The sequence below is a fragment of the Filicampus tigris genome, chromosome 18 (assembly GCF_054856515.1).
Source record: "Filicampus tigris isolate MCC_2025a chromosome 18, RoL_Ftig_1.0, whole genome shotgun sequence".
Lineage (NCBI taxonomy): Eukaryota > Metazoa > Chordata > Actinopteri > Syngnathiformes > Syngnathidae > Filicampus > Filicampus tigris.
In genome coordinates, this window is record NC_141234.1 from 8,460,121 (window position 1) to 8,487,739 (window position 27,619).

Sequence of the window (27,619 nt, forward strand, 5' to 3'; positions counted from 1 at the left end):
TTAATTGAAGACTCGAAATTAACCATAGGTCTGCATTGTTCATATGTGCCCTGCAATTGGCTGATAATCATCTTGGGCCCGCCTCTTGCACAGAGTCATCTTGGATAAACTCCACCTCACCCGTGAGCCTAATGAGGACAAGCAGTATAGAAAATTCATGAATGGGTCCTCACTTTGTCGTCCACCCTCCAACCTACACAGTTCCTGCCCTTTCCTCCTTTTCCCTGCGGGCCTGCTTCAACTGCGGCTGACCCACATCGAGGGGACTCAACGCAGATGTGCACTTGCACTCGGCCATTCTGCTGAATATGAGACCGATTCATGGGTGTATACCGCTGCTGCAACTCATAATGTATATTTGCACTAGTTTGTGTTGCACAGTAGACAGATTAACTCGAGAACTGTGAGTGAGGACGATAACGTCTTGACATTCTCTTTTCTTAATAAGTTATAATGAAGGCTTTGGTGCGTCACCCTAATTTAATTATAGCTGTTTGTCACTGCCATTTTAGTCGAAAACTGATGTGCGTGTTACTCCGAGCTCGTCTGTGCGTATTTGGAGCCGCTTTCATTTTGAATCAAGCACAGAGTTGAAAAAGATCACGGCGGTGCTGAATCTCATTAGCATAGATTTGAATATGGTTTGACAAAATCGATTTTCACACCTCCATCCTAAACTGGATATGTGTCGCATTTATGCGCGTGCGTTGATCATTAGTTTGTTAAACAGCGGGGTCACATGCCTTCAGGCTTCGCAAGTCGAGGCTGAGCATTAATCAGCCAGAGGCAAGTAATCTTATTACTGCGCACCGTGTGTGTGTGTGGTCATTACTCTAATTGAGTGGTTCTATTGGGCTCCTGGGATTCCTCCACAATGCGCATGTGTCTATCTGGGGAAGCATGACTCTAATCTGGCATGTTCATTATTTGCATTAATTACCACAGACACTTGCAAAAAGCTTTGCATTGGAAATATGCATTACCGTGTTCTTAACTGCATGATTTGTAGTCAACACATCATAAAAAATACTATCTACTGAACCTTACAGCTGTGTGTGTTTATCTCTGCAGATGGTCCAGGCCAGCAAAGCCGTTTTCGAGCTCTCTGATGGAATCTATGAAAGGATTCTGCATATAAAGATTACGGGTGAGTGAAAATAATGCGTTAGGTCTTCCACCCCAAATCCATCTTAGCATGGCTTTATGGGTCTTGTTTTATCAACTGGGGCAGAGTCACAAAAGAAGAGAAGAAAAAGTGTTCTCCCAGATGGGAGAATGGAATTATCCAAAATTTTGTTCGGGAACTTAAAGTGAAATGAAAAATGAAATTTCTTTTAAATTTGATACATCACAAAGGTAGCTAGCTACGCCTACACTATGAAAGAACATCTACTTGGGATAATAAATATTGTGAGCAATATTGCCAAATTGGAAAGAATATAAAAAAATCAAGTATATAAAATGAGGTTTCAAAATCAAAACCAACATCGAGACGATCGAAAGAAGCTATGCTAGCGCGAATTCCCAAATCACATGCTAGCTATTAAGTTGGACTTAAAAAAAAATAAAAAAAATCCCTCCATGCTATTCTGCCTTTGCTTGCAAGATGAGCGCACGGTCATGGTCGACAATGAGGCACTCTAAAGCAGCCTCGATAGCCGTCTAAAGGGATGATGAATCGCAATTACGCCAGAGAACTGCCGAAAAAAATAACACAGTACATACCTCCACAAATGAGTACAATATTGTTCCCAATTTATTCACGTTTTCAGCAATTATCTTCAAACCTTTATCATGTATTTTGCAACAAATCTCTATTCACTTCAGATGGCGTTTAAGGGGTGCGTCCCAATACTCCACCCCCCCCCCGTTTCGTGTATTTTCTCCCATCACAGTTTTGTTGACTTCAGCATTCTAACTCCAGACTTGTCAGCACAGGGCCATTAAACAGTATATCATGAGTTTAAGGGTATAAAAAAGACCTCTTGTGAGATATATTTGTTATGCGTTTGGGGGTTTCACATGAATGCTGCTTTAACAGAGATGGATGTAGAACTTGTAAATCAGTGTAAAAAGAAAATCTCCCCACTTCTTCGAAGGTTCACTTTTATAACCATGTGACATGATTTTGTTTACATCATCTGAGCTTCTGTCACCACTACAGCATAGGTATATTATGGGATGTGTACTTTTGACATTTTGGACCAGTCAGCAGTATTTAAAAGCCATGATAGGTTGTGTATGAGCACGTCTGCTGTGTGAGAATGCGCAGAGCCCGAGGTCAGAAAGTACATGCCGTAAAGATGCCAATCAGGGAATCCCATGGCGACGGTCACTCGCGGGGAGCCACGGGATGTCTGGAAGCTGCAAGAGAGTAGAGATAAAACTGATGAAGCTCACAAAGGGGAGTAGAAGAAGTGGATCAGATATGTGATGAACAAGATAAACAAGTTGCTTATAGTTACCGGGTAAATAAACATACTAAACTGGTGGAATCCAGGCATACATGTGAACCGGGTTAAATGAAAACTGTGTACGCGTACACTGTATACTCACTGGCCACAAAATTGTAACTCTATTCAACTAAAATGCCTGCTCGGTTCATTTCAGACTCTAAAATTGTCCATAAGTGTGATTGTGAGTGTGTTTAGCCACCTGCTAACATGTTGGGTAATTTTGTCCTCGTCCCTCGACCTATAATCTGTAACCAAGACGTGATCTAAAAGTGATGCACGTCTAGACATGTCCCGATTGGACGATTTTTAGGTCACAGGTTTGTGTGTTTGTGTATACTGTATGTGCTTCCGTACTACTTGATCCCGTTCTGTCAGCGCTGAGCAACAATCACAGATATATACATGCAAGGCTGGTCTATAGGCTTTGAGTTGCCTAGCAACAATGACACAAAGTTCGAATTCAGGCAACTTGTGGAGTATGTGGAGCAGTGCGCAATGTATGTGCGTGCCGAACGGTAAATTATACTTCAAGCTGTTTATTCCTCACTGTGTGTGCGTGTATGTGATCTATGTGTAACATTTGGACTCCTGTTGATGGCTCACGGTTTAATGTGTGCCCCACGTTAACCCACTTCTCTGTTTCCATGGCAACTGGGGGACGGTGGCCCGGGGCGGCCAGAGGAAACCAGATGCACAACACAACTCACAGCACACATACTCGACAGCGGTCAGCCGTTTCTAGTCATTTTTATTTTTGGGGGGCGGGGCAATCATGTTTAGTTTTGATTGATGCTGTCAGTTACAAAAAGTATCTGTACTGAACTAATGATGATCTTGACTGTGAAGAATGGCAACAGGTGGACACACAGGTTAATTGTACCTTCTGCTATTTAGCGGAAGAGCATTTAATTAGAGCATTTGTAGTACCTGTTGCCTTTCACATAACAGTATGAGCATCTTCCTGTGACTAAACATCTTTGTGTTCAACTGAACAGGCCCAGATTTCATAAGTTTTTGGGTAAATTGAGACGTCATCATTATTTCGGAACATACAGCAATTATCAGTAAAAAAAAAAAAAGAAATTGGTGCTCAGGCCTTTACACTAGGCAAAGGCCTGACTAAATGAAGCTCCTCCCCTCACTTAACATAATTCATTGGACCCAAGATGATGCCAAAGCATTACTTTTATACAAGACATGGCTTTGGTCTGAGCACAAAAACAGCGGATAGGTGAGTTTTCAGCAGATAATGGAGGATAGTTTAAAAGAAAAAAAATCTGCCTATAGGATATAATATGCTAATATTGTCACCTATCGAAAAGATGGGCCTCAGCATTTTTTCATGCTTTTCAGTAATCAAAAAATGAAATTGTGATTTTTTTCTTCTTCAATAATTTCATTTGAGGGGTAGAATTGGATTGCGAATATCGGCAATTTGGCAGCGGTGGCCAGCATCATGAGGAGCAAAAAAATCATTTTAGTCAGAAATGCCATTTGGCTCAATAATAAAGTTTGGGGAAACACTGCCCTATGTACATCAGTGTAAATGTGTTTCATTCGGGATGATTTGACCAAAAGTACTAACCTTTACCAGTTGCATTTTTGCAGCCATGACGTTCCACGAGCATCTACAGAGCCTGGCGGCGAAGGAGGGCTTGAAAGGGCGAAAGGCGGGTCGAGCTGTGGAGAGCTTCACCTGGAACATCACCATCCTTAAGGTCAGATACGCAAACATTAAAGCCCCAAGACACATTTTAGCCTTTTGCTCGCTTCTCTCACATTTGACACTTGGCCTTCGGTCCTTCGCAGGGTCAAGCTGACCTTCTCACGCACGCCAAGGCTGAAGTTCAGGAGAACATGAAGCAGGTGCACGACGCCGCTCTGACGGGCAACCTCGCCCGGGAGAGTCGAGGAGTTACGAGAGTGCGCTCGCAGTCACGGAAAAGCCAGCACGACAACGGCGCCATGAGTGTGTGACGAGCGATTGCGGCGATGAGACTCCACTTCACCCGACCGCCTTCACGGCTCGCCTGTCCACTACACTACGCTTGCCGCTCGCCGCCAAGGAATTTAATGTTTGATATTGTGCAACATTCAAGTCTTCACCCGGAGGAAGACTCTACATGTTTGTGAAAACACCTACATGTTTTTAGACCTGTTCTGTTGTGCAATATGTTTTTTTTAAGATGGCAAATGAGCACACAAAATTCACCCGACAAGTGGGCGACACATGGTCGAGTATTGTCATTATCAGTAGTGTACCTAAGCCTTTTATCCCCTTAAATTTGTTAAAAGTGCTTCTTCATTTACTAGTTATATTTTATTTATCTCATCAAAAGATAGGTTAATTGATTTATTGTAAAAAAAAAAAATATACACATACACACAGAGTGGTGTCGAGATCTCAAGGCATCTGAAATCTCATCTTTTCCCATTGAAATGAACGGAAATGCCATAAAACCATTCCAGCCTTGCAAAAATCCCAAACATTTCTTATAATATACTTTATTGTGACTTAAATAGAATGTACACAAATAGAATACTTTTGCCACTTTTCTTTGGTTCCATTCAATGGATACTCTCAGTAAGCCGCAGTAAGATACTTAGGTCTTTCTTTGCAACGGATAAAGAACATATGCTTTATTATATTTGTCAAAATGTGTTGCTGCACTGTGTTCAAATATCTTTTGCGAGTAAACACGGCGACAGACGCTATTCGTTAGCCCCTCTTGATTTGTTAGCATTTGGCAGACTAAGGCAGGCAGCGCGCTTTTTTTTTTTTGCTTGCAAGTCAAAGCAAAAAAATCGTCGATGGCGCATGTCACAAAACGCACTTGTATCTCTATGCATCACTGTATATATACTGTGCATTTAACATTAAATATAGTTAAATTACATAAGAGAGAATTATTTTATTGAGATATTCAGACAATTTCACATATACATCCCCCTAACCGCCGCCCCCCCTTTTTTTTGTAGTATTGTCCTGGCTCACCTGTTAAAAATCTAAATGTGTCCTGTGAGCACAAAAATGGCTGAATCCTTTTCTGTTCCCATATGAATATATTTTTTTGTCTAGTGTGATGTGATGTTTTCACCTTCCAGATAAGCCTGTCGTCCTCACTTGTTCTAATCCAGTCACCAAGAAAGCCGCTAAATATTGTTGCATCACACACTATTTTTACCTAATGTGATTACATGAACCCATCACTCATGTGAATATGTTTGCCCCCTGTGTACTGCTTCCTTTGCCTGCAAAATATTGTACAGTATTTTAATAAGATGTGATTCTTTCCTTTTGCTGTCAAAGAGTATTTTACCGAAGTCGAAGACTCGAAACATTCCAGGTCCATATGTGCATCTCCGGTCCATGAGAACCTTCCTCACAAATGGAGAAGGAAATAAAGTTGTACTAAAAAGAGCAGCGCTTGTGCAAGTTTTTTTTTTTTTTCAAATAGATTATGTGCTCATTTTGACCATTTATTTCATGCAGATGTGCTTTTGCTTAGCGTTGCCGACAACCTTTGAGAAAATAAATGCAGTTGTGATTGAATGGCTTTGGTTTGAGTTTTAGTGAATTAAATCACTTTGAGATTTTATTTTGGATCTATAAGTACTGCTAATGTGTTTTAAAATCTTTTTTTTTTTTTTTTTTAAATAGCTGTAATGCAGTTTGCAATTCAAAACAGAGGTTGTTTAATGTAATTGATGTACCTGCCGACATAAGGCAAATTTAAGATTTTTTTAGGTTGACATGTTTGAGATTCACTATTATATACATGGATGATTAGAATGAAATTGAATTTTGACAGATATGTCCAATTAAACACTCCCAAGAGCAAAAGATAGAACTCCCAATTAATTTAGCACTCGCAGCTTTGCATTGTTGAAATAAATTGCTGACCGAGCAAACTCAGTGACTTCAGTGTTTAGCCAGGTTTTATTTGTGGTGAGTAATGCTCAGTGGGCAGTTGGGGGAGGGGAGGGAGGTGCTTGTGTGAACTGCTTTGGTTTCCACAGGACACCACACTTAGTTCATCACCTCTGTAAAAGCTTCACATTGGAATCAATAAGAACAAAGACATTCCATAATTTCATAAATTACTGTAAACCGATGGTTTAGAGTGTAAAAAAAAAAAAAAAAGGATTATGATCACAGTGGGATTTTGTTTTGTTAAGGGAACATTAACGCTAATAACAACTGGTCGTTGGATGGAGGAGAATGGTGTCCTTGACGAGGACGACGTCATCCCTCATTCCTAACATAGGCGCGAATGTCCTCTGGAGGGACACAAAAACATAACACAGCCAGATCGTGACGAACAAAAGACACTAAGAATCAGGCTCATCAGTTCTTACGAGGGGAGAGTCCCCCGTTATATAAATTGCTTAACTACATACATACAGTCATTATTTGGCTACAGCAAAATATGTGTGGACGTTGTGCCTTCAGGCATATGAGGGAGTACAGTGGTACCTTGACTTACAAGTTTCCTAACTTACAAGTTTGAGTAATTAAAAATTCTTATTTTGTTTTGCTTTGAGTTGCGAGCGAAAATTTTCTGACATTCAGACACACCACCACTAGATGGCACCAAATGGTATCACGTCAAGTCACGTGGTTACCTCGCAGTGGGTCTGTTATCTTTTGCAGGGCCTGACTGGCATGGATTTTTTTTAGGCCAATTTTGATATTTGTCAGAATAAAATTCTGAAAACAGATTAATCTGATGATTATTAAAATATAAAAAATGAATACACTATTATTTGGGGGGTGGTGGTGAGGGGGTGATTAAAATGATTATTTTTGTCTTGTTAATGTGCAAAAAAAAAAAAAAAAAAAAATTCAACCATCAAAAATAGGCAGTCTTTTGTGTTTGTATTTTCTGTGCAGGCATCGTGCCAAATTTCCTTTTTCAAACCTTGGGTCCCAAGAAAGTGAGTGATAACGAGTCAATAAAGTCTATGGTGTGAGATAAGGGTGTTAAAATAGTGGCTGAAAAGTGAGAAAACCTTTACAGGGAAAAAAACAGCACAAAAACGGTTAAGAAAATTTTGTTTTAGTGAAAGTGAAGTGAAAAAAAAGATTTTTTTTTTTTTTTTACATTCTATTATGTTATTAGGGGCTGTTTGTTTTTTGTTTTTTTAATGCACAAGGCTATAAAAAAATAAAAAATAAAAAATAAGCTTTTTGGGGGATGGAATGAATGAATGTCATCTCCTTTCATTACAATGGAGAAAGTTAATCAAGTCAAGGTACCACTGTATGGGCTTGCATGGGCTTGCATGGGCTTAGACAGTACCAAAGTGACCCTATGGGAAAGGCTGCCTCTCCATGTCACAGTCTACATGTACAACTCTTAAAAGGATAGCAGCTTCTCAAAAAGCCCCCTCCAAACCCTCTCTCTGATTCCAAGTCACTTGTCTATTACGGCAACCTCACAAAGAGATGGTAAAAGAGGAAGAGGATTCAGGAGTGGTTTACTTGTTCAAAAATCACTTGGGTTGACGATGGTGAAGTCAGAGTCCTTGCTGGTGGTTGAGCCTTCATCGGGGCTGGACGAGCCCGAGGCGCCGGCTCCCGTCAGGGGGTCATTGAAGGTCCCGGCGGCTCCTTCGGGCTCCATGCGCACCAAACCGCGGCCTTGCCTGATGGGAGGGGTGCGCGCCGATGCGGCCCTGCCTCCGTCTGCGCCCTGCAGATCTCCTTCCTGCGATATGAGGATGTAGTCTTCCCAGTTCTTAGCTTCCGAGCCCATGGTAGACTGCACCTGTACACGAGAGTACGGTCTGCCATTTTTATTTTAGCGCACTCAGCTGGGAAGAAAAAAAATCCCTAGCAAATGTCAGGCTTTGGGGGTGCATGACTATGCAAAAACAGTGACGTTATGCAAGGTTTACTTTTGGCTGGGAGAAGTTTTGACATGCTTTAATGGCATAAATGATGCATTTAAAGGGGGAGTATGCAGTGTTTAAAAAAACAAAAACAAAAAAAATTTTTGTCACATTTGTTTAAAACAGTAGTAGTGTCAGTTGTGAAAACATCAGCTGTCTCTGGCCACATTATATACGGTAAATCTAATTTGATGTGCCAAAAAAACAGTGCCTGAGGAAAAACAACCAATCAGAGTCAGAAGGCATGACTTGGGGAGAGTTAACCACTTTTCAGGCACTAACTAGCAAACTCATCGTGGGCAGGCCAGTGATTATTTATTTATTTTTTGGCAAAACTGCAAACTACCCCTTTAATGAACAAATTGCCAAACTTCAAATTATTTTTTTTCAAATTAATAAATTAGCGATATTCCACTTCCTAAAAATGCACAGCAGTGAACCATTGCATATTTGCTATTGGAAATTTGCTATTAACTGCTTTTAATTACTCAGCTTAAGAGACCCAAGCAACTATTTGTGTTAGCGGACGCAAACAGAACTGAGGACATACAAAATGAGACGTAGATGTCAAACAGTGAGACAGATCCGAATTATTTCAGTCTGAATTTAATACCAATACACATCAATCATTCAGTAGTGTCATCGCCAATGAACCTCGTGCGGCGTCATCATTTGCTCCTCCTCCTGCTCCTCGTCATCCAGCAACTTGCTCCCGTCTCCATCGGGGCCTCGCCTTTGCCTGCCGACTTGTGGTTGCTGATTGCCGCGCTGCTCGCCGACACCGCCGAAAGCGGGTTCGGCTGCTGAGGTGTAGTGGTTGTCTGCAATGTTGATCTCCTCGTTCTCCTCGGCCTCCAACTGGCTCTGGTTGAAGCGCAGCGCCCCCTTGAGGATGTCTTTGATCTAACAGGAAGTGAGGGACAATGCTTGAAAGAACGCCGTCGCTCAGGTGTGTCGCAGACACTCAAACGTTAGCGTCTCACCTGTTTGAGCCCCGCTAGTGAAACAAGCACCTCATCCTCTTTTTCCAAGTGTTCTTGTAAAATCACTTCCTGAATTTTACCTGAGGAGACAGAATTCCATTAAAGCAGCGTAGCCACATACATATTGACAGTTGGGGACAAACTTGAGCATTTTCCCTCCAGTGCCATCCAAAACAGAAATGGACAAATTCTCAGATGTCTCTAAAAGATTATCCTGACCCATTATCCTGTGTATTTTCCTCTCCATCCAATCTGGTCGGGAAACTCAGAGATTGGACGAGTGACAGACTTAGTGAACATGAAATGAAAAATGTTATTTTTGTTTGTCCTGCATATCATTCCAAATCCACCAAAAAAATATTAGGCCTACCCACGTTATAATATTGGGCAGTGTAACACCCACTGTAAGCACAACTAAAAAAAAAGGGAAAAAAAGTCTGCCATCTAGCGGTGACTGGTGATATTACAACTTAAAACAGTCGACCGCTGCATATTCGCAGTTTGGCACGCGTGCGTTTTTTTTTTTTTTCAATATTTTTTCATATTTGGGATTTTTCAATGAAATATTTTATTCATATGGACCCTCTGTTGCTAGACTTACAGATGTGGCTGTTCATCATCTTGGCACAATATTTGCTCATGGCCTCCAGGTCGTTGATCTGACCCTGCAAGAATGACACCTGGGCCTCCAAATCCTCCTCCTGTCACCAGCAACATTTTTTTAAAAAATGAACAGAAAATTATAACAATGGATGTCGTGAATGACATCCGCGCGTGTCTCACCGTCTCCTTCCTGGACATGCTCTTGCTGTGGGAACGCGAGCGAGTGATGTGGAAAAACGACTCTTTCTTGGCGGCCGAGAGGGGTGGCGACGAGGTGCTCAAGTCGCTTGCGCCCCTGGAGAGCGGCAGCGGCGGTGAGGAGGACGACTGACGTGACCGACCGGCGAGGTTCTCAATGCTGGGAGAGGAGCTGAGTCTCTTGGAGCTTTGTCCTGAGAGAGGAGATGAAGTGTCATTGGTAGAGAGGAAACTAAAGACGGGCGTTATTTTATATTAGTTTGTTTTTAATGAAGGATGTGGAGGGCAACTCCCTCCACTCTAAATGACAAAATATACATATACAAATATTCCGACTTGCCATACAATTTTGACACACAACACAAAGCAATAACATAAAAGCAAGAATTGCTGTACAGTGCGTAAGCCACATTGATACATGTGATGATAGTTGTGTGGTTATAGTTTCGCATCTCATCTAATATAACCTGACAAGGAATGCTGAAAATGCCTCAAGATTAGATTTGGAAACTCCCAACAACTCATTTAGGCAGCACATAAATCAACCAAACATCAGGCCAGACCCTAAATAAGCTTCATGCGCTGATTACATCCAACAGAATAACTGCAGGGAAAATGTTTATAATATTCACTTTTGATTGCTTGTTGTATTTTGGCTCCAAAATATTAGAAACACCAGTCAGCAAAATGACTAGTGTACCTTGTGAAGTGTGCAATTAGTGTCCATGAACACCTCATAAAGAACAAAAAGCCTTAAAGGAACTATCACTCCGCTAAGAGATTATGCGCAATAAAGCACATAGAAGACCAATAAACATCTTTTTGCCTACACAAACTAGGAAATACTGTCAATAAAACCACTAGTCAAAATAACTGCAGACTTCAGAGTGCCTAACCAGCAAATTCAAATAAACCCCTAAACCCCCGAGTTGCAGCAAATGTCTCTCAAGAGTCATGTGGAATATGACTAATCAGAGCTAATTCCACGTGAAAGACGCTCATTAACTTCTCCGTTTAAATGCAAATTGCACTTGTCTTCTTCCGATTTGTGACTATGTAGACCATGTTGACTAAACACATCCAGAAAAGGGAGGACGGCAGGCCAGACACCTCAAAACAAAGACAGCCACTACCAAGAACCTGCTGAGGCAGTCTGTCAGCTCCCTCTGCTGGTCGGAATTTGCTACCACAATGTTGTGAATGCCATCAGTTGTGAAATTGTTCAGCATGCAAAGACAAGAAGGCCAGTGTCACACAACAAGTAGTTGTGGTTTACCTTGCGTGTCAGTCTGCGTTGGGACCTGAGAAGCTCCACCTGAAACCGCATCTAACATACACGATAGTCAAGCTAGTGTGCGCAAAGCTAATTCGCCTCGTCACCAAGTAAGGGGGGCTGCGTTACATTTCGTACCTGTACCGAGATGGACGGGCATGCTTTCGGACTTCAACAGGCGGTAGTGCTGCGAGTGGGCGTGGCTCTGGCTCGGCGGTGTCGCCTGGGCCGTCAGAGGCTCGGCGAGCGGGTGCGGATAAGCCGGCGCGCAGGTGGAGGTGGGGGGCGAGGACGAGGAGGAGGAGCGCACGTCGCTGTTGATGGGCGCCGAGATGGCCGGTGCGATGAGCTTCCGGCCGAAGTTCAGCAGACTGCTGGAGACTTTGTTGATGTTGAGTGGGGCTGCTTTTGTGCTGGAACTTAAGTGGCGGAGGAAGACAAAATTAGATAAATCATCACATTATAAAAGCACTGGCTAGCACATCAAAACACGATGTCCAGGTGGGCAGCATTGGAAGATATCAGAGCAACCTGAAATAATACTTTTACAGCAAAAGTGAATTTAAACTGTTTCCACATTTCTAGCTAGCAACGACAGATACATATTTCATTCCATTTAATTTGGTAAAACAATAAATAATTCACATGCCGATTAGGGGTCAACATGGTAGCTGTTTGATTAGCATGATAATCACAGGGTCCTATATTGTATTTTTTTTTTTCTTCTCATTATGCAAATGTTCTGTATTGAGAACTGCGGGAACTAAAGAAAGACAACTACAGTAATGCTGTTTACAAGCTTAAAAACAGCAAATAAATCAAAGACACTGGTTCACGTGGAAATATGTCATACGTGATTTGACTGGACCGCGATAAGTGCTTTGTGGGCAACGCCATGACATCATTAACACATCATTACTTTTATGTCCATGAAATCGCTTCTCATTTCTCCCAGAAAAGACGGACGGGCATTTAATTGAGTGATTACGCCAAGTGAGGGCCAAACTGAGCTTGAATAGTTCATGGGTCTCACCTGCAAGTCGTAGAAATTTACTGCAGACCACATTCCGTGTTAACTTTCAAAGTGTTCCTGCCAATTTTGTATGTAAAGTCAATAACTTTTTTTTTTTTTCTTTTGGAGACTTATGAGACGAAGTGAAATGAAGTGCAGAATTTTTATTGAAACGTGGAACAATCGGACTTGTGTGTCCAGAAAGGTCGTACCTTCGAGCTTTATCTTCAAAAAAAGCCACACTGGAACATCAATAAAAAGCAAGTGTGTTGGTTTATAAAGCTTGTTTTGTGTGTCTGAGTATTGCGTTATAAAGGTCAACCTTCTGTGTGCTGCTAAGGACAATCAATTGGCTGTCAACTATTAAACTAATCCCAGTGTTTTCATAATCATTTTTTAAAAGGTCAATATCTTCTGTATCCAGGTACTTAGTGAATACAGCCAGTAAACATTTCTGCTTTATATACACTCATTCGTCAAAGCATGCAAGCAGAGGAAGTTAAGAGGTTTTTTTTTTTTGTGTCACAGTAGTCATGTTCTCTACGCCCGACTTCCTCCTCCACACAGATTTCACACAACTTGACTGAAATGGATCGCTTCACACCGATAATATAATATTCATATTTTTTTAAAAAGGTCTGTTTTTGCGTAATGGTGTCCTATTCTGAAACGCATGTTAGTAAAGGAATCCCATTCAAATTGTTTTATCAGATTACGCGTTTATTTTTTTTTTTATTGCTTCACATTACAAATCGTGCTACTGTAAGTAATATGAACACAATTGTCGACTGCTTGTCTCAGTTTAAAAAAAAAAATACTTGTTTACTTTTCATCTGTTTCACATTTTTCCCATTTTGTCATGAAATGATTGCAAAAATTTGAATCTAAACTCAATTTTAATATGGAAATCAAAACTGTGAAAGACAAAATAGCACATTGTGCGTGTGTTCATTTTACCGTGTCTTATTCATCAGGTCGGCTCCCCTCGTTTTGTAGTAATCCAGGTTCTGCTGGAACTGGTAGTTGACAGGTCGAGGATGGTTCTCCAAAGAAGCAAGTGAGAGCGTCAATCATTTTTATAGCCGCGCAAAGACAGATAATGGTGGAAATAAGGTGTGGATACATGTGTCAGCGTCGGTGCTTCTGAGCAGTAAATCTCTTTGCTGTCATCGCACATTTCTATGACTGCGTATGATGACCCCCCCCCCCCCGCCCTCAGGTGTAACTGTGATGTATATGAGGTGTGACATGGTCATCCACTTAAGGACATCACTGTCATTTGGAATCAGATCCATCGACAGTCTCTTCATCCCAGGAGCGGAGTGGACTGGAGTGTGAAAAGCTACAGTTTGGGTCAATTCGGTGTTTGCTCAGGTCAAGTTGGAAAATACCGTTTTGTCTTCAAGTTTATTTTAAAGCGAACAAAGATTCTGTTCTATGACAGAAATAACATGGGAACTCCTATCCTTTTTAATTTGTGACAAATTAGTGGAGTGAAAGTGCTTAATCCAGCATTACTAAAGCTTGCTGGGAACTCGTGTGAAAGTGGGCAATGTGCATGAACGCCGTCTGTAAACGACAACATCTCCGTGGAATGTGAAATCAATTTTTAAATCATCACACGCCGAAGCATTTCTTACTCTGGGATCTCGGAGGAAGAGAGCTTTCTGGAGCAGGGAGTTGATGTCTCCGAGTGGAGGGTAGTGCATCAGGAGGCCGAGGCAAGTCTGGAAGTTGCTCGCAATCACTGAAAGACAGAAGCAGAAATACCATTCAAATCAGGAACCGATCCACACAATGATGATTCTCACACACAGCTTTCTACCTTCCTTAAAGCGGAGGTCAACCCAAATATTTTTTTCAAGAATATGTTCTATGCAAGCCCACTAATTGAAACAAAGCATTCTGATACATATTGCGTTTGTGGAATAACAGTTAATCCACCCGTTTTTAGCCATCTCAGGGGCCATTTTGTCACTTCTGACGGCAGAAAATTGACTTCCCCTTTAAATCTGGTTAAGATCTTATACAGATGCAGAAATAGATATTCACACAACATGATGATCAACAACACTGGATAGGCTAGTAAAAAAAAAAAAAAATAAATAAATTTTAAAAAAGCTTTCAATGAACATGCTAGCTTTTACTGGATTTTAGTAGAGCGTACAAGCGTCTCGAATGTAGAGCAGCATAGCCACAAAGACGTAATCTACAAGGTCCAGGGTAATGCTGTCCGCAAATAGAGCGTCCCAAACCACGAGCAGGTCCTGAAGTGGAAATTCACGACCGAAGAGCAAACGCACCCAGCGGCTGAAGGGCACAAAGAGGCACAATGAGCGCGTTTGTACAGCACAAATTGCACAAGAAAGAGGACGGGAGTAGAAGAACAGACATTCCGTAGATTTGTGGGGCAATTTCCAGCCGGTTGAGATGCATGTGCAGCTCCACGTCGTGCTTCTTCACCAGCTGATCTTGGATGCGGTTGACTTTGCTCACTATGGCAACAGATGGCCCAGAGTCCTGGGGCCGAGCAAAAGGGATGCTGGTAAGCATTTCTTCTTTACCCTGGAGGCACAAAGTCGTATTACTTACATTAGCATGTACTGACGATTTCACACTTGTTGCTGCTACATTACAAAGACAAAAAAAAAAAAAAAAAAACTTAAGTTGGGGTACTAAAGAGTCGAGGCGCCACTGTAATTTATCAATGAGTGCATTTATATAGACCACTTAGTCACTCCTGTATCGCATTGCTTAAAGGGGAAGCCAAGCCAAAAACGTTTACAAGAATATGTTCTATGCAGGCCCACTGGTTGAAACATGGCATTCTGATTATTATCTCGTTTGTGGAATAGGAGTTAAGCAGTAAAATCCCCCCCTTTTTTCCCATCTCAGGGGGTAGACCAATCACGGCTCAGTTTCAGAAAACAGGTGAGCCGTGATTGGTCGTTACCAAAGCCCTGAGTAGTTGTTTTGTCATTTTCAGTCGACAGAAGTGACAAGATGGCCGCCCCCTGAGATGGCTAAAGAGATTGCTGCTTAACTCATATTCCACAAACGCAATATTAATGCCATGTTTAGACATGTGAAGGCGCAGAAAACATATTACTACAAAGTGTTTTAGGGGGTTGACTTCCCCTCTAACTCATTCACTGCCAGACATTTTCAGACCCTCTTTTACCCTAACGTTTGAAAAAATTGGGGAAAAAAAAAATAAGTACCATCCGGTGAAAAGACAACTAAAGTCGTCAATGGCGGTGAATGAGTTAAGCAGATCATCCAAGTGACTGAGGTGAATCGCCCAACTCATCTGGATATGACACTCACCCTCCTCACTTCTCTCTCATAGCAGGAGAACCACGGCTCTGCCGTTTCCATCAGGAGAGAGAAGAGCGCACTAAAGGAAAGAATCGTGTTTGTATGAGACAAAGGCGGAAGCTAAGAAAAATGCAGTCGAGAATAAGACCACGCAAAAATACTCACTAGGCATCATGCTCTAGGTACAGTGGATTCAACAAGCATTTCATCTCCTCGCTGTGGGGAAAAGGGACACCATTAGCCACAAATGAGGAACACACATGACTACAGCAGAACGAGCGCTGACTTGAGTCACTTGAGCAATGTAACCTCAACCCCAACTACAACTACTCAGGGGCATCGCTCCATTAACGCAGCGGCCTCGCTCCGATATTTTTCTGATTGCGCATATGTGGGGCGTATAAATGAAATCCGTCTGCCTCAAGACAATAACGCTTCAACCGACAAGGAGGTGAAAGGTCCGGCTCGACGGGAAATAGCAAGTGACCTGGGGCTTGCCGTCTCACTGGCGTGTTGGAAGGCTTGATGGTCGCAGTGAAGCACGAACACGATGGGAGCCAGCAACTCGTGCATCCCCTACGGACAGACAGGATAAGACACAGGGGTGTGGAGGTTTTCAAGGGGGCAGGCGGGAGAGAAAATATGGTTCATTTGTGGTCAGTCTTCCTTTAATAGTGATGCACGAGGTTTGTAATCCAGAATGACAGCTTTAATTTAGATATTGTTAGCGGCTGCCTGGCCATGTGTCACTTCCATTTTGCAAAAAAGATGCTTTGCTAGCTATCTCGCCAGTTCCTAGCCAGATAATGATTAAATCACAGAGTCATTTGGTTACTTTTGTCTGGGCGCACATTGAAAGTTTTCATTCAAAATCCCTTTTTTTTTTTTCTCCCCAAAGCCAACCAAGATGCAATGCTAAGATGCCCTACTTAAAAAAAAAAAAAAAAAAAAGTTCTTTCTACAACCTGCTGCATACAGAGCAACTGAAGTCAACCAGTGCAAAAAACTTTACTGTTTGCAAGACTCTACAATGGAATAACCGCTAACTTTTTTTATTGGAACCACCAAAACATGGTGCCATTGTCAAGGAAGTGGTTTGCCACAAAGAGAGGAAACGGGCGAGAATAAAGATGAGAGTGCGGATTAGGGATGACCAAGTACCGCTACCAAGTAGCAGTATTGGACCAATACCAGTCTCAAGGTATCGGGTACACCAATAGTTAGGTTGAAGAAAAAAATCTGACACCGAAAAAGTAATCCTTGCCAGTAGTGTGGCCGTTTGACACGTGAATGAATGAATCTTCATGTGCATCGGACAAGACAGACAGGTCTTTTTTCACAATTATCTGTCATTGTGTTAACTGAAATTTCATGCATCATAAATACGAGTGGTATCCGGACTTAGTATCGGTATCAGTGAGTACTAGAGTTTATACTTGTACTTGTATCGGTCTGAAAAAAAGTAGTATCAAACATCTCTGGTGTGGATAATTTGAAAGCCTGTTGGCAATGATCCATCACCCCTTTACTGACTGTACCCATGCAGGTTGGTGACAGAGACTCTCCACACTTTTACTTTATAGCCATAGATACATAAGAAATAGTAAATCTAGTTAAGTATTATTTTATAAGACAATTTATTCAACTGTATAGACTGTATTGGTACAGCTTGAGGTGGCCGGCTGGGTATTATTTACGGTTGATAACCCAGAATTTTTTTTTGATTGGCTGTTACATCTGCAACAACACGCCGCCGTTTATCGATGATTGAAATTTTTGAATTGCAGCAAAACTAGTGGCCCAAGAAAACTAGTTGGCGAACCCCACAGGCTGCATAACAGTTCAGCTGCGTTAGGCCGTGATGCTCGCTGTCATCGGGCCTAAGGTGTCTATACCTGCTTATAAAGTAATTGTTCATTTTCTCTGGCATAGCAGAAGAGAATGTCAGTCAGCTTGGTGCGCACATCGTCATCCTGGAAGTAGCGAATCTCAGGAAACCTTGAGAGTTAAAAAATAAATAAATAAAAAAAATGTGAACAGTGATATTTAAACAATAGTCAATTGGAATTGGAATGTCACATACGTTCTCAATACGTCTTGTTTTATCATCCCCTTCAGCTCTTTATCCTGGAAGAACTTGTTCCATAGGCTCTGGGCAAGAAAATGAAAAATGTAAATAAAGAAAAAACAAACAAAAAATAGGACTCAGAGTACAGGGAAAATGATGACAAAGGACATTTTAAGAATCACAATCTTAATGAAATTTAATAGCCTGGTATTTTTTCTTGATCATAAAAAAAGAGGGTCAGTGAAATTACACCAGCAGAACGAATAAAATGCGTGAAGTTTTTATTTTTGAATACCTTATTAGTGTCCTAACTGAACACTGATCCCCTGGCATTATAATTACTTATCAAAAGCTGTTAATGAATCAATAATGAAGCCCTCAAATAGTTTGTAATCAAGCCAACTCAACAGTCTGTAGAGAATATACTGTATTAAGGTCAATTTTCATATGCAGATGAGAAAAAGTGATTGACAGAAAGACTGAAGACTGTATTAATGACCACTAACAGGACCAACCGGTGATGTATTTTACTCACCCCCTCGTCCTGGGAAAGCGGGTTATTGACCACCAAATCCTGTTGGCCTGCAGCCTTGCGAGGATTAGTGATGTGCTGTGGCGCAAAAAAAAAATAAAATAAAATAAAAAAAAAAAACCTTCACATTAGCCTTCACATTAAAAACACAAACAGATCTGACTTATTTCCTTCTTTATTGTACTTTTATATGTGAACGATATCTGTCCGACTTGCATTCTACAGTATTCAAATTTTAAACCTTTCTCTAATTAGATAGTTATACTACGCCTTTCTGGTTGGCAAAACCCCACAGCAACTTTCATGTTAAATGTCAAAGAAAAGCTCTCACTGTTTCTTTAATCTTCTCATACTGGCCCCGAAGTTCCTTGGTCTTGTTGATCCACTGACTCTTGTCTTCTGGAAGAGCCTCCAGATACAACTATGGAACCAGAAGATACATAGCAACTTAGCACTTTTGACGCTCACCCGGTTTTCTACTGAAACGCGAAAATTGCCATTGCGGTCAAACGCGACAGTGCTGCTTGATCCAACATGGCAGTCACCTTCCAGCAAACGCTCCGAAAGCGGCTGCTCCTCAGTCGACCGCTGATGCCTGCCTGCCGGATCCTGGCCAGGTAATTGCTGTTGAGGAACAAGTCGTCCCATTCTTTCCTGCACAGGGAAGGCAAAGGCGGGATATTTATGAGGATCTCAACCTATTATTCATCTAAAGTGGCAACCGGCAGTAAAAACAGAGGCCGGGGGGTGGTGAGCCGGGCCCAGAGTTTATGGTGCGCCCACACAAGTAAACACTGCAAATGCTCACCTGTATGAGGGGAAGGTTGACTGTGAGTGAGTGCTGCTGTCAAGAGAGCCTCCTGTTGAGACAAACACGCCCACAAGAGGGTAGCCAAGGGTAGTAAAAATAAACATCCATCATGTTTTTTATCGCAAAAACAGCAGGACCGGGGGAAAAAAATAAATAAAAATCCATAAATGGAAACTTGAACTTCCACTGCTTCCACGTACTGTAACCTAAAAATGCTCGAGGTCTTTAAAAGAGCCGGTAGCAGGTGACGCGATGATTCAGAGCTGTACTCTTATTTGTCTTTAATGCCGGTAATATGTCTAATTTGGCCTGCAGGTGAACATGCACTCAAGTCGGGAAGCTGTCTATCAACATTAATTACAGGAGTGGATCATTCCACAGGGACACTCAGTATGAATATTCATCAGTGCTGCAACATGCCAGCCCCCACATTTACCGACACCTCCACACACACCCAACCATCCACAGCCCCTGGATGGCACAAGTCATTTAAGTGACTCATACCCAGCAGTCAGCACAAATACTCAACTTAAAGAGGACTCGGAAGACACAGTTGCCCAAGTTTGGATGAACCTCACAAGTTTTCAAACAGTTTTTGAAGAGTTTTTCAAAAAGCTTTTTTGTTGTTTTTCAATAATTTCACTGGGCAAACATAGGCTATGGAAAAAGTACACAGTAACTTTGTAAAGTATTGCGTGTTTTTACGCTGCATTCTAGAAAAGTGGGAAGTCGGATTCATCCCACTCAGATTGTCGCAGTCCCGACACAGAATAATATTTTGTTTGTTCCTCAAAGTAAATTTTGCAAACTTGGCTTGATAATTTGCTTTATTTATATAAATAAAGGAATATCTAATAAGCATTTCATACATTTCGCTGAATAACTTCATGCAGAGGGGGATAGCAGCATATCTTACTGGTCATATGTTACTTGAAGTTATGTCGAATAACTAAAATAACGTAATGAGAAATAGAGATGGATAGGTATATTTTTTATAATCTTATAAATTATGTTTTCCCATTCACGGTCTGTGTCCCCATGCGGGTTGCCATTGCCAAGTGACATCAGATTGAAGCAACTCGGTGAAGTCAGATTATATATTTTTTCTCCGGCTACGCAACCAGGAATGCAGCATTAGGCCACGGAAAAAAAAAGTACTTCGATGTAACAATCGCTCCAAACGGACGAGCCCTACCCCGATGGATAGTCAACATTGTAATGTACTTGAAAAACACTAAGTTGAAATGGCAAGAGAACAAGGGTGCATTTAAGAAGGGGGGGGGGGGCAGGGGGGGGGTAAAGTCAGTGCACTAATGACTTTCATTCTTCGAGTTCCTGAATGAATCTTACTAAAAGATGGCTTACTACTGCTGTTCTTGTTGATATTGTTGAGCGGGTCGATGCCCGTCTCCTGCTGCTCGTCTGCCTGGAGAGGGTGGCGGGTCTCGAAGTTGGGGTGCTGCATGGCCCTATATGTGACAGAGACAGCAAAATCACACAGGCTAGTAGAGCAAAAACAGTAAAGCAAATATATTCTAAATATGAATTACCCTTCTAATTCATTCATTCAACTAGATGCATGTCTCAAAATGTATCTAATATATCTTGACTTTTAGACCTCTTTAAAACCTTGTCTAAAAAGCAGCAATGATAAAGCGCAGTAGCTAAACAACATTTCAGATGATACGTTTCCCAAACTTCTATCTAAATATGTCAGTGATGTCAACCTCTGACTTCTCAACGAAAAGGTGCAGGCAAAGATTGCTGCCGTCTGTAAACGTCCCAGTTCACGCTACTTACAATCACAGTCTTGTAAATCCCCCTCAGCCAAGATTTAGAAGAAGAGGACGCATCTGCATGGGTTGGGGGAGAGAACAATGATGCTACTATCAGTGCGAGGTAATGGAATGAACGCAGCAGAGGGATACAAAAAGGAATTTGATTTGAGAGAATTTAAGAGAACATGAAGACAGTGTAGCTTGAGCATACTCAGTCTATTTCCAAAATATGTCCTGACATCTTTATCCCAAACAACACATATTTCCTGACTGCTTAATTGCCAATTCCACTTTTGAACATTTTCGGGAAACAAGATCAAACACAACAAATTCAAAGAGTCTAGTTTCCTCAATTCAACCTATGCAGATTATGACTCAGAATGTTCACAAAGAGGGGAAAAAAATTGCAAGCACATTTGTATTTGTTTTAATTTATATTATGACAGCAAGTGAAAAATAACTTTTGTGCTACAAGGCTAACGGTGTGACGTTGAAAATTGGTGCATGCTAGCTGTTGTTTGGGATTTTAGCCAGGCTTTAAATTAATCCCAGAGATATACTGGCTAAGAAAATTGGGGAAATATTTTTTCTATATTTTTCATTTATTTTGTTAGTTTTTAAACAAAGCACTACATGCTATGCAAGAGCAAGCAAATCATATAATGTTTTATTAAAGCAACACAATAATTTCCAGAAGCCCCCCCCCAATCCCATTTACTGCCACCATATGTGCACTTTGTTCTTGAAAGAAGCATTCGCAAAATTATTTCTAGATGCATTCAGAATAACTACATGTTTTTACTTGAAAGCATAGGCCAGTCTATACCACTTTTGGTGGTGCTGAAGCACCCTGAAAGTGAATAATAGCACCCCCAAAATTCTAGGTCTTTTTTTTTTACTGTGTTCTTTTGAACAAGCAAGAATAATGTGTTAGAAAAACATACAGTCCTTGATTGAAATGTAATTCTTTAACAACAAAAATATAGTACAGCTCTCTCCCCCTTTTGCCTAAAAAATGGTTTGATCCACCCCACCCCTCCCACCTATGTTTGAGTGGCAAGCGAGCTAATCTGCGGCGTTGTTTGCATCTTCCTCGAGTGAACGTGTAAGTGACAGTGTACCTTGCTTTTAAAAATAACATGTGACAAATATATCATCTACCACGCAATACCAACAAATTATTAATCAACACCAGGCTGATTTTTTGCTGCATTTACTGTTCAGTCATGTTGCTAGGCACGAGTTATCTTTTTTTTTTTTTTGGAAGCTAGGAAGTGTTACAGGTGGTCATATAGTACACCTGCCTCTGTCCTTTTTAATTAGAATGAGCGAATCAAGCATTATGGAAAGTGTATGTGTTAATATTACAGCATATAGTGCTGCTATTGTCTTGCTAACTGACATGTGTGTACTGACAGACAGGTGGCCTCAGGGATATTGTATGTTTTTTTCAGCAAACGAGCCAAGTTCAGGTAAGAGTAATATATTAAGTGGTCTATTCTTCTAGAATGACGTAAGTACGAGCAATATGACGTTTACGTCTTATTAGAAAATGCATTGCTTATTTATCTGCCTTTTGGTTGATGGTGCAGAGTGAGACAAAGATTAGGGAGAGGGCTTTATATACTGTATTAGTACTAAGATTTTTTCCCCCATTTATGCCATGTCAATATTTTTAGATTTTGTTACGTCCTCTCATTCAAAACAATACAGACACTTAGCATATATCAGTGGACTTTATTCTAAACACGACATGAAAAGACTACAAATGCATACAAGTAATTTGACCTCTCCATTTGACCCGTCACAGCGAACAACACACTGTTAGCGGCACCCACTGGAGCAGGGGCCTGAGTTCGGGGTATTGGTGCCTTGCTCAAGGACACTGGAGCCTTATGAGCAGGAGGTCTTGAACCGGGCTCCTCTTAGTGGCCGGTGACAATCATAACCACTTGGCCACGGCTTCCCTGCTGCCCTGATCAGGTATGGTTTACTCGCAAACTTCCTGCGAACATTTTGGGCGTGGCAAGCGCCCCCACAATCCCAACCCCGACATACAGCCCCGTTCCGCCTGGTCTTTGTCGCACCCCTAAACCTCTGATGCTAGAATCGCCCTTGCTTGACAGCAATACCTTTGCAACACCAATTTTAAAATGATAGTAGTACACCATCTAATAATGTGACGCGTACCTTCAGCGGTGAGTAATAATGGCGTACCAGATTCTTGTGTTGCTAGTCCAAGAATCAGCCCAACTATTACATAAAGGATTAAAATGAAGATTAATACTTTAGATTTTAATACGGACATTTCTGTCATTCCTTAGATTATGACCAAGGAAAACACCACATTTATTTTTCTTAACCGCAGAGACTTTAATTACAATCTTAACTGTTAGGAGAGCCCAGGAGCAAATATATTTAATTGCTGCTGCTCACTGTTGGGTTTCTATTTTATGGTTTGTTATGCGCTAATAACTTGGAGAGCTTTATTAGAAGATGACAGAAGTTTCAAATGATAAGGGATATTGCTAGATGACTTCTACTACTACTAGACTACAGTTTTTTTTAAGCATGGGCCACGTATGGCTTAAGACACAATGCTAAACAATGTGAAGAATACCAATCCCCAAATCTGAAGAAGCGGCAAAACTAAACCAACTCTCAAACAACTCTCGCCTTAGTAGCTCAGAGAACTTTCTCTGAGAACAAAGGCAATCTAGGTTAACCAATTCTGCCTCCATTCTTTATCCGGCTTGGGATTATCGCGCGTTTATGAAAATGGTTAGCCTAATACAGCGGCCGACAGAATAGTGCGCCTCCACAGAGCCTAATGTTCCCTTTCCATTAATTAATTGTGGAAATAAGACAACAAAGGAATCTCTTAAACCTATTAACCATGTGAATGGAGCGGTGCGCCAAAAATCTGAGACACGCGTCATCAAAATAGAAATAATTATATGCAAAATATATGAGCTTGTGTGCTTTCTTTGGACACGTCCTCAAACACTAAAGCAGTCCTCAAAGTTCACCACCATCACCCTCCTCATGAAAATTATTAAAAGCAATTCATTCACAACTGTAGAAAACACATTTGAATGGGAATTAGTTTGACAGATACTGATGATTTTTTTTTTTTATAGCTGTTTATGGCCCTTAAACCCACTAGCTTAATGCTAAAACACAATGCAAAACACCACAGTTGGGCTAACTAATAGCATCGGTTCCGCAGTGTTATCTGGAACAGATTGAGGACACTTTCAGTAACTTCAATGGCACATACAAGCATTCTAAATTACAAGCGTGGACGCAGACGGAATAAAACTCATATCTCAAGGCACAGCAAATTTTGCAACTGAGTGGAATTGCATTGCAGATTTGGTTCTTATATTTTGTGCTTTACATAAATTCAGCAGGATTGCCAAAAATAAAATATCAAAAATAGATTTTGACATGCAGGTGTCCCTACAGGCCTCACACACTCAAAGCATTGTCCCATCTTTCCAAAAATAAGAGTCATTTTCAGCGAGTGTTCTAATGAAATTACTTGCTGCTTTTTTTTTCTTTTTCTGCTTGATAGAACTTGTTTCTTGGCAGCCTGGGTAACACAAAGAGGATTCAAGGAACAAATCATCTTTTCGTGTTATATTTTCCTTAAGGCATTGATTGCATAATGCAAATTAGCATGCCTATAATAAGTGCAGCCGCTGCACCTAGAGAGTTATAAATAACCGAAACCAGATTTTTAAACCAATCGATTTCAGTTGACTCTGTCGGAGAGCAATGCAGTTCTACAGCACTGCAAACAATAACCATGATAATATAATGCTGTTAAACCTTTAAGACTGCATACATGACGTGACATTTTTTGAGGTTCTTTCTTAACAAACGCTGACTTGATGATCGTTTTCTTTCACATCCCTCTAGACTTTGATAGTTGCCATAAATACCTCTAGATTTCAGACCAACACTAACCTTGTGTTTCCGCTTGATTACTGCCGTCATGAGAATGTTTTGGGAACGGACAATCATCTGATGGTTCAGGGATTTCACCTCAGTACATTGCAAATTCAATAGCACTGCTTCTTCCAAGTGTTTTTTTTTCTCTTTTTTTTACAAGCAGGCAGCCCACAGAAAAAGACACAGTGTTCAGTGTCGATTACATGATAAAGCACAAGGAAACGCTTGTTCTGAAAAGTTTGCTCTGAGCTCTTTGGACCTCGAAGACGCTAGGACTACATTACCAACAAAACAAAGACATACTAATCAACGAGTGTCTAGAATTGACTATGCGGACATGAACCAGTGCTGGAAAGGTCTTTCGGCCTAGTTTCAGAAGAATCGCAATCAAACTCAACTGATGACAACAATTTTAAATTAAACATGATTTTTTTTTTTTCCCCGTCAATGCAAATTTCAGCAAGCAGAAATAAGAAGTGTGGTAACGGTACATGGCAGAAAGCCCAGCTAAACAAACTCACATGCCTCTCCTTCGATACGTAACCGAGAGCCCAAGCATGCAGGAGCTCTCGGCCGGGTCACATGCTCCAAAAGCGGCTGAGAACAAGTGCAGGACCTTAAGCCTGGAAAATATCACAAACTTGCCCAATCTTAACTGATTCAATTACAAAATACGTGACGGAAGAAGCTTTGACTCCATCACATGGAGCGGCCAGATACAATTGATCAATTAGGAAAAGGAACAAATAAATCACTCATTTAGCTTAGAATTTGACTTCTTTAGTTGCTAAAATATCACACTAACAAGCATGACAATTCATGCAATGTACTCAAGTGTTGCATATGGACATTTTGCCCTATTTTAACCAAAAAAGCAGTCCAGGGAAAACAAAAAGTGGTGCTAGGTGCTCAGGAAACAGTTTTTGTTTAAATATTCGTTTATTCATCTCTTTATATACAATGGATTCAGTTTACTGAGCAGTTCCAAGTACCAAGAGGAGTACAAAAGCCTGCTATTGTCACCCACAACAATGGCTCAAGTAGGTCCATCTAAACTGCAGTAACATTCATGAAATGGAAAAAAATTGCATCATACCATCAAAACATTAAAAGCTATTACTCTGATGATGAAATGACACTAAAGAGGGTGTGTGAGTGAATCACTACATATTCAAGTTTTTTTTGGTTCAATAAAGAAGGACCTACTGCTGGCTGTCATACATACATGAAAGTAATTGTAATACTGTATGTAAAAAATATTTTATTTTTTATCCCAAAGTATTTTTACACTAATTTACACATTAATTGTACGTAAATTTAAGGTCGCATATACTGTAAATTGTCTGTCATGTTTTTGTCAGAGGGCTAAGCGACATGGCCTAAAATTCATATGGTATAAATTGAATCCCTTCACAGTAACTTCTGTGAAAAGCGTGCTGTACACCAAATCACTTGTTCTTAGCTTTACTGAAAATAAAAACTGAAAATGAGTTTGATACCGCTGATCCTAAACTTTTAAACTTTTGACAGTGCAGTGATCCCCAGCTACTGTGCAGTGGCAATCTAGTGGGCCACGACAAATCAGCAAGTTATTATCATTTTCTAATTTCACTTAATTGGTCCAAAAATGATTTATGACGAAACATTGATCCTTGCTAATAATCTATGCCAGTGATGTAGAGTGACAGGCAGAATAACAAAAGGCTCTTCCACTAGATGGCAATTAACCCGTGTAGCTACTATTTGGGACATTTTGTGTTTGACAGTGTGCAGTGAGAATCTATCCTTATTTAAAACACGTTCTTTGGCTCAATAGAGATTGGGAATCACTCAAGTAGTTTGCACTACTTGCACAGATTTGAGGCGAAAACAAATTCGCAACGGCGTTGGCGTGACTGTGAAGTGCACAATTGTCGACAGGTACCAGATCTCTGCAATGCATATGGATCGATCACTTTCTACAGCTCAACACAAATCGACGGTAGGGCGCCTGAAAATTGCATGGCCTCATTTGTGGCGAAGACAAAGCATCATCTAACTAAATGAAATGTTTTACTTACATGCACTGAGAACATTGATGACAAGCACATAAAGGCAGGGTAACACGCCAAACCACAGCATGCACCAATTTACGCCGCCAAAGATGCGTATCTTATTTGGATAGAATAACAATTACACCGTATATGTCACGATAGTATAAATAGGACTAACCATAAAAGCAATTTGTAAGATATGTGATGTTAGCACAGCTAATAGCACGGCCCGTTGTTACTTCCGCCACACAAGGCTAGCTAACTCACTGCCGTCAAGCTACGGGACAAGTCGCGACAAAATCTTTGGCGCACACAAAATACTCACTCAAGTATTAACAGGCGAAGGCTAGTCCGTACACAACCATGTCTCTGACTGCGTTCTGTTCACAGCGGACCCCGAGTTGGGCTATTTGGAAGAAGATGAAGCTTTGTAAACAGTCGCGACGAAGTCAGGATGTGCAGGAGACCAGCTGACTAGTCACGTGGCCAGGTTGCTGACGCAGAGACTGCAGGTAAAGCCAGTTCAACCCAATACTACTACGAATGCAATTACTACTACAACTAGCGCAAAATTACTTGATTTAATTTTCGATATAGATAGACATAGTCAACATAATGCGCAAAAAACGCAACATCCAACAACTGTGCCACACACAGGATTAACACTTATCTTAACATGACAAACATTCAACAAATAAGAAA

General features: G+C 41.0%; 3 protein-coding genes across 11 annotated transcripts in view; 2 read left to right on the top strand and 1 right to left on the bottom strand.

The window, feature by feature from the left end:
• The window catches only part of LOC147132308 (inactive phospholipase C-like protein 2), a 36,457-nt gene extending 30,579 nt beyond the window's left edge, over positions 1-5,878 (top strand). For both annotated transcript variants that reach the window (XM_086014153.1, XM_086014154.1), the window contains 3 exons: positions 1,072-1,147; positions 4,065-4,174; positions 4,266-5,878. In XM_086014153.1, coding sequence (XP_085870279.1) covers positions 1,072-1,147; positions 4,065-4,174; positions 4,266-4,433 — 354 coding nt within the window. In that variant the 3' untranslated portion in view covers positions 4,434-5,878. The remainder of the gene's footprint in view (positions 1-1,071; positions 1,148-4,064; positions 4,175-4,265) is intronic.
• Positions 5,879-6,377: 499 nt separating this feature from the next.
• On the bottom strand, positions 6,378-27,426 carry tbc1d5 (TBC1 domain family, member 5). Of its 6 annotated transcripts, none has more exons than XM_086014163.1 (23): positions 27,243-27,425; positions 20,950-21,002; positions 20,514-20,618; positions 19,147-19,215; positions 18,884-18,992; positions 18,670-18,759; positions 18,342-18,416; positions 17,822-17,889; positions 17,634-17,736; positions 16,226-16,314; positions 15,904-15,954; positions 15,748-15,817; positions 14,813-14,985; positions 14,588-14,730; positions 14,061-14,167; positions 13,378-13,463; positions 11,547-11,827; positions 11,412-11,462; positions 10,118-10,329; positions 9,936-10,035; positions 9,335-9,414; positions 9,006-9,254; positions 6,378-8,227 (listed from the first exon to the last, which is right to left on the bottom strand). In XM_086014163.1, the coding sequence occupies exons 3-23, from the start codon at positions 20,612-20,614 to the stop codon at positions 7,946-7,948; spliced, it is 2,589 nt and encodes an 862-aa protein (XP_085870289.1). In that variant the 5' UTR covers positions 20,615-20,618; positions 20,950-21,002; positions 27,243-27,425; the 3' UTR covers positions 6,378-7,945. The 6 variants fall into 6 exon arrangements, with proteins under 6 accessions (XP_085870289.1, XP_085870291.1, XP_085870290.1 ...); XM_086014165.1 differs by having other exon boundaries at positions 19,147-19,198; positions 20,515-20,618; positions 27,243-27,424; XM_086014168.1 differs by having other exon boundaries at positions 8,055-8,246; positions 27,243-27,426.
• kcnh8 (potassium voltage-gated channel, subfamily H (eag-related), member 8) overlaps positions 21,975-27,619 on the top strand; it is a 55,955-nt gene continuing 50,310 nt past the window's right edge. Inside the window, exons 1-4 of one of the 3 annotated variants that reach the window (XM_086014158.1) lie at positions 21,981-22,032; positions 22,382-22,399; positions 22,738-22,910; positions 27,308-27,429. The gene's annotated coding sequence lies outside the window, so the exon portion shown is untranslated. Of the gene's footprint in view, positions 22,911-27,307; positions 27,430-27,619 lie in introns of all 3 variants that reach the window. The other 2 variants (XM_086014159.1, XM_086014157.1) reach the window with 2 other exon arrangements.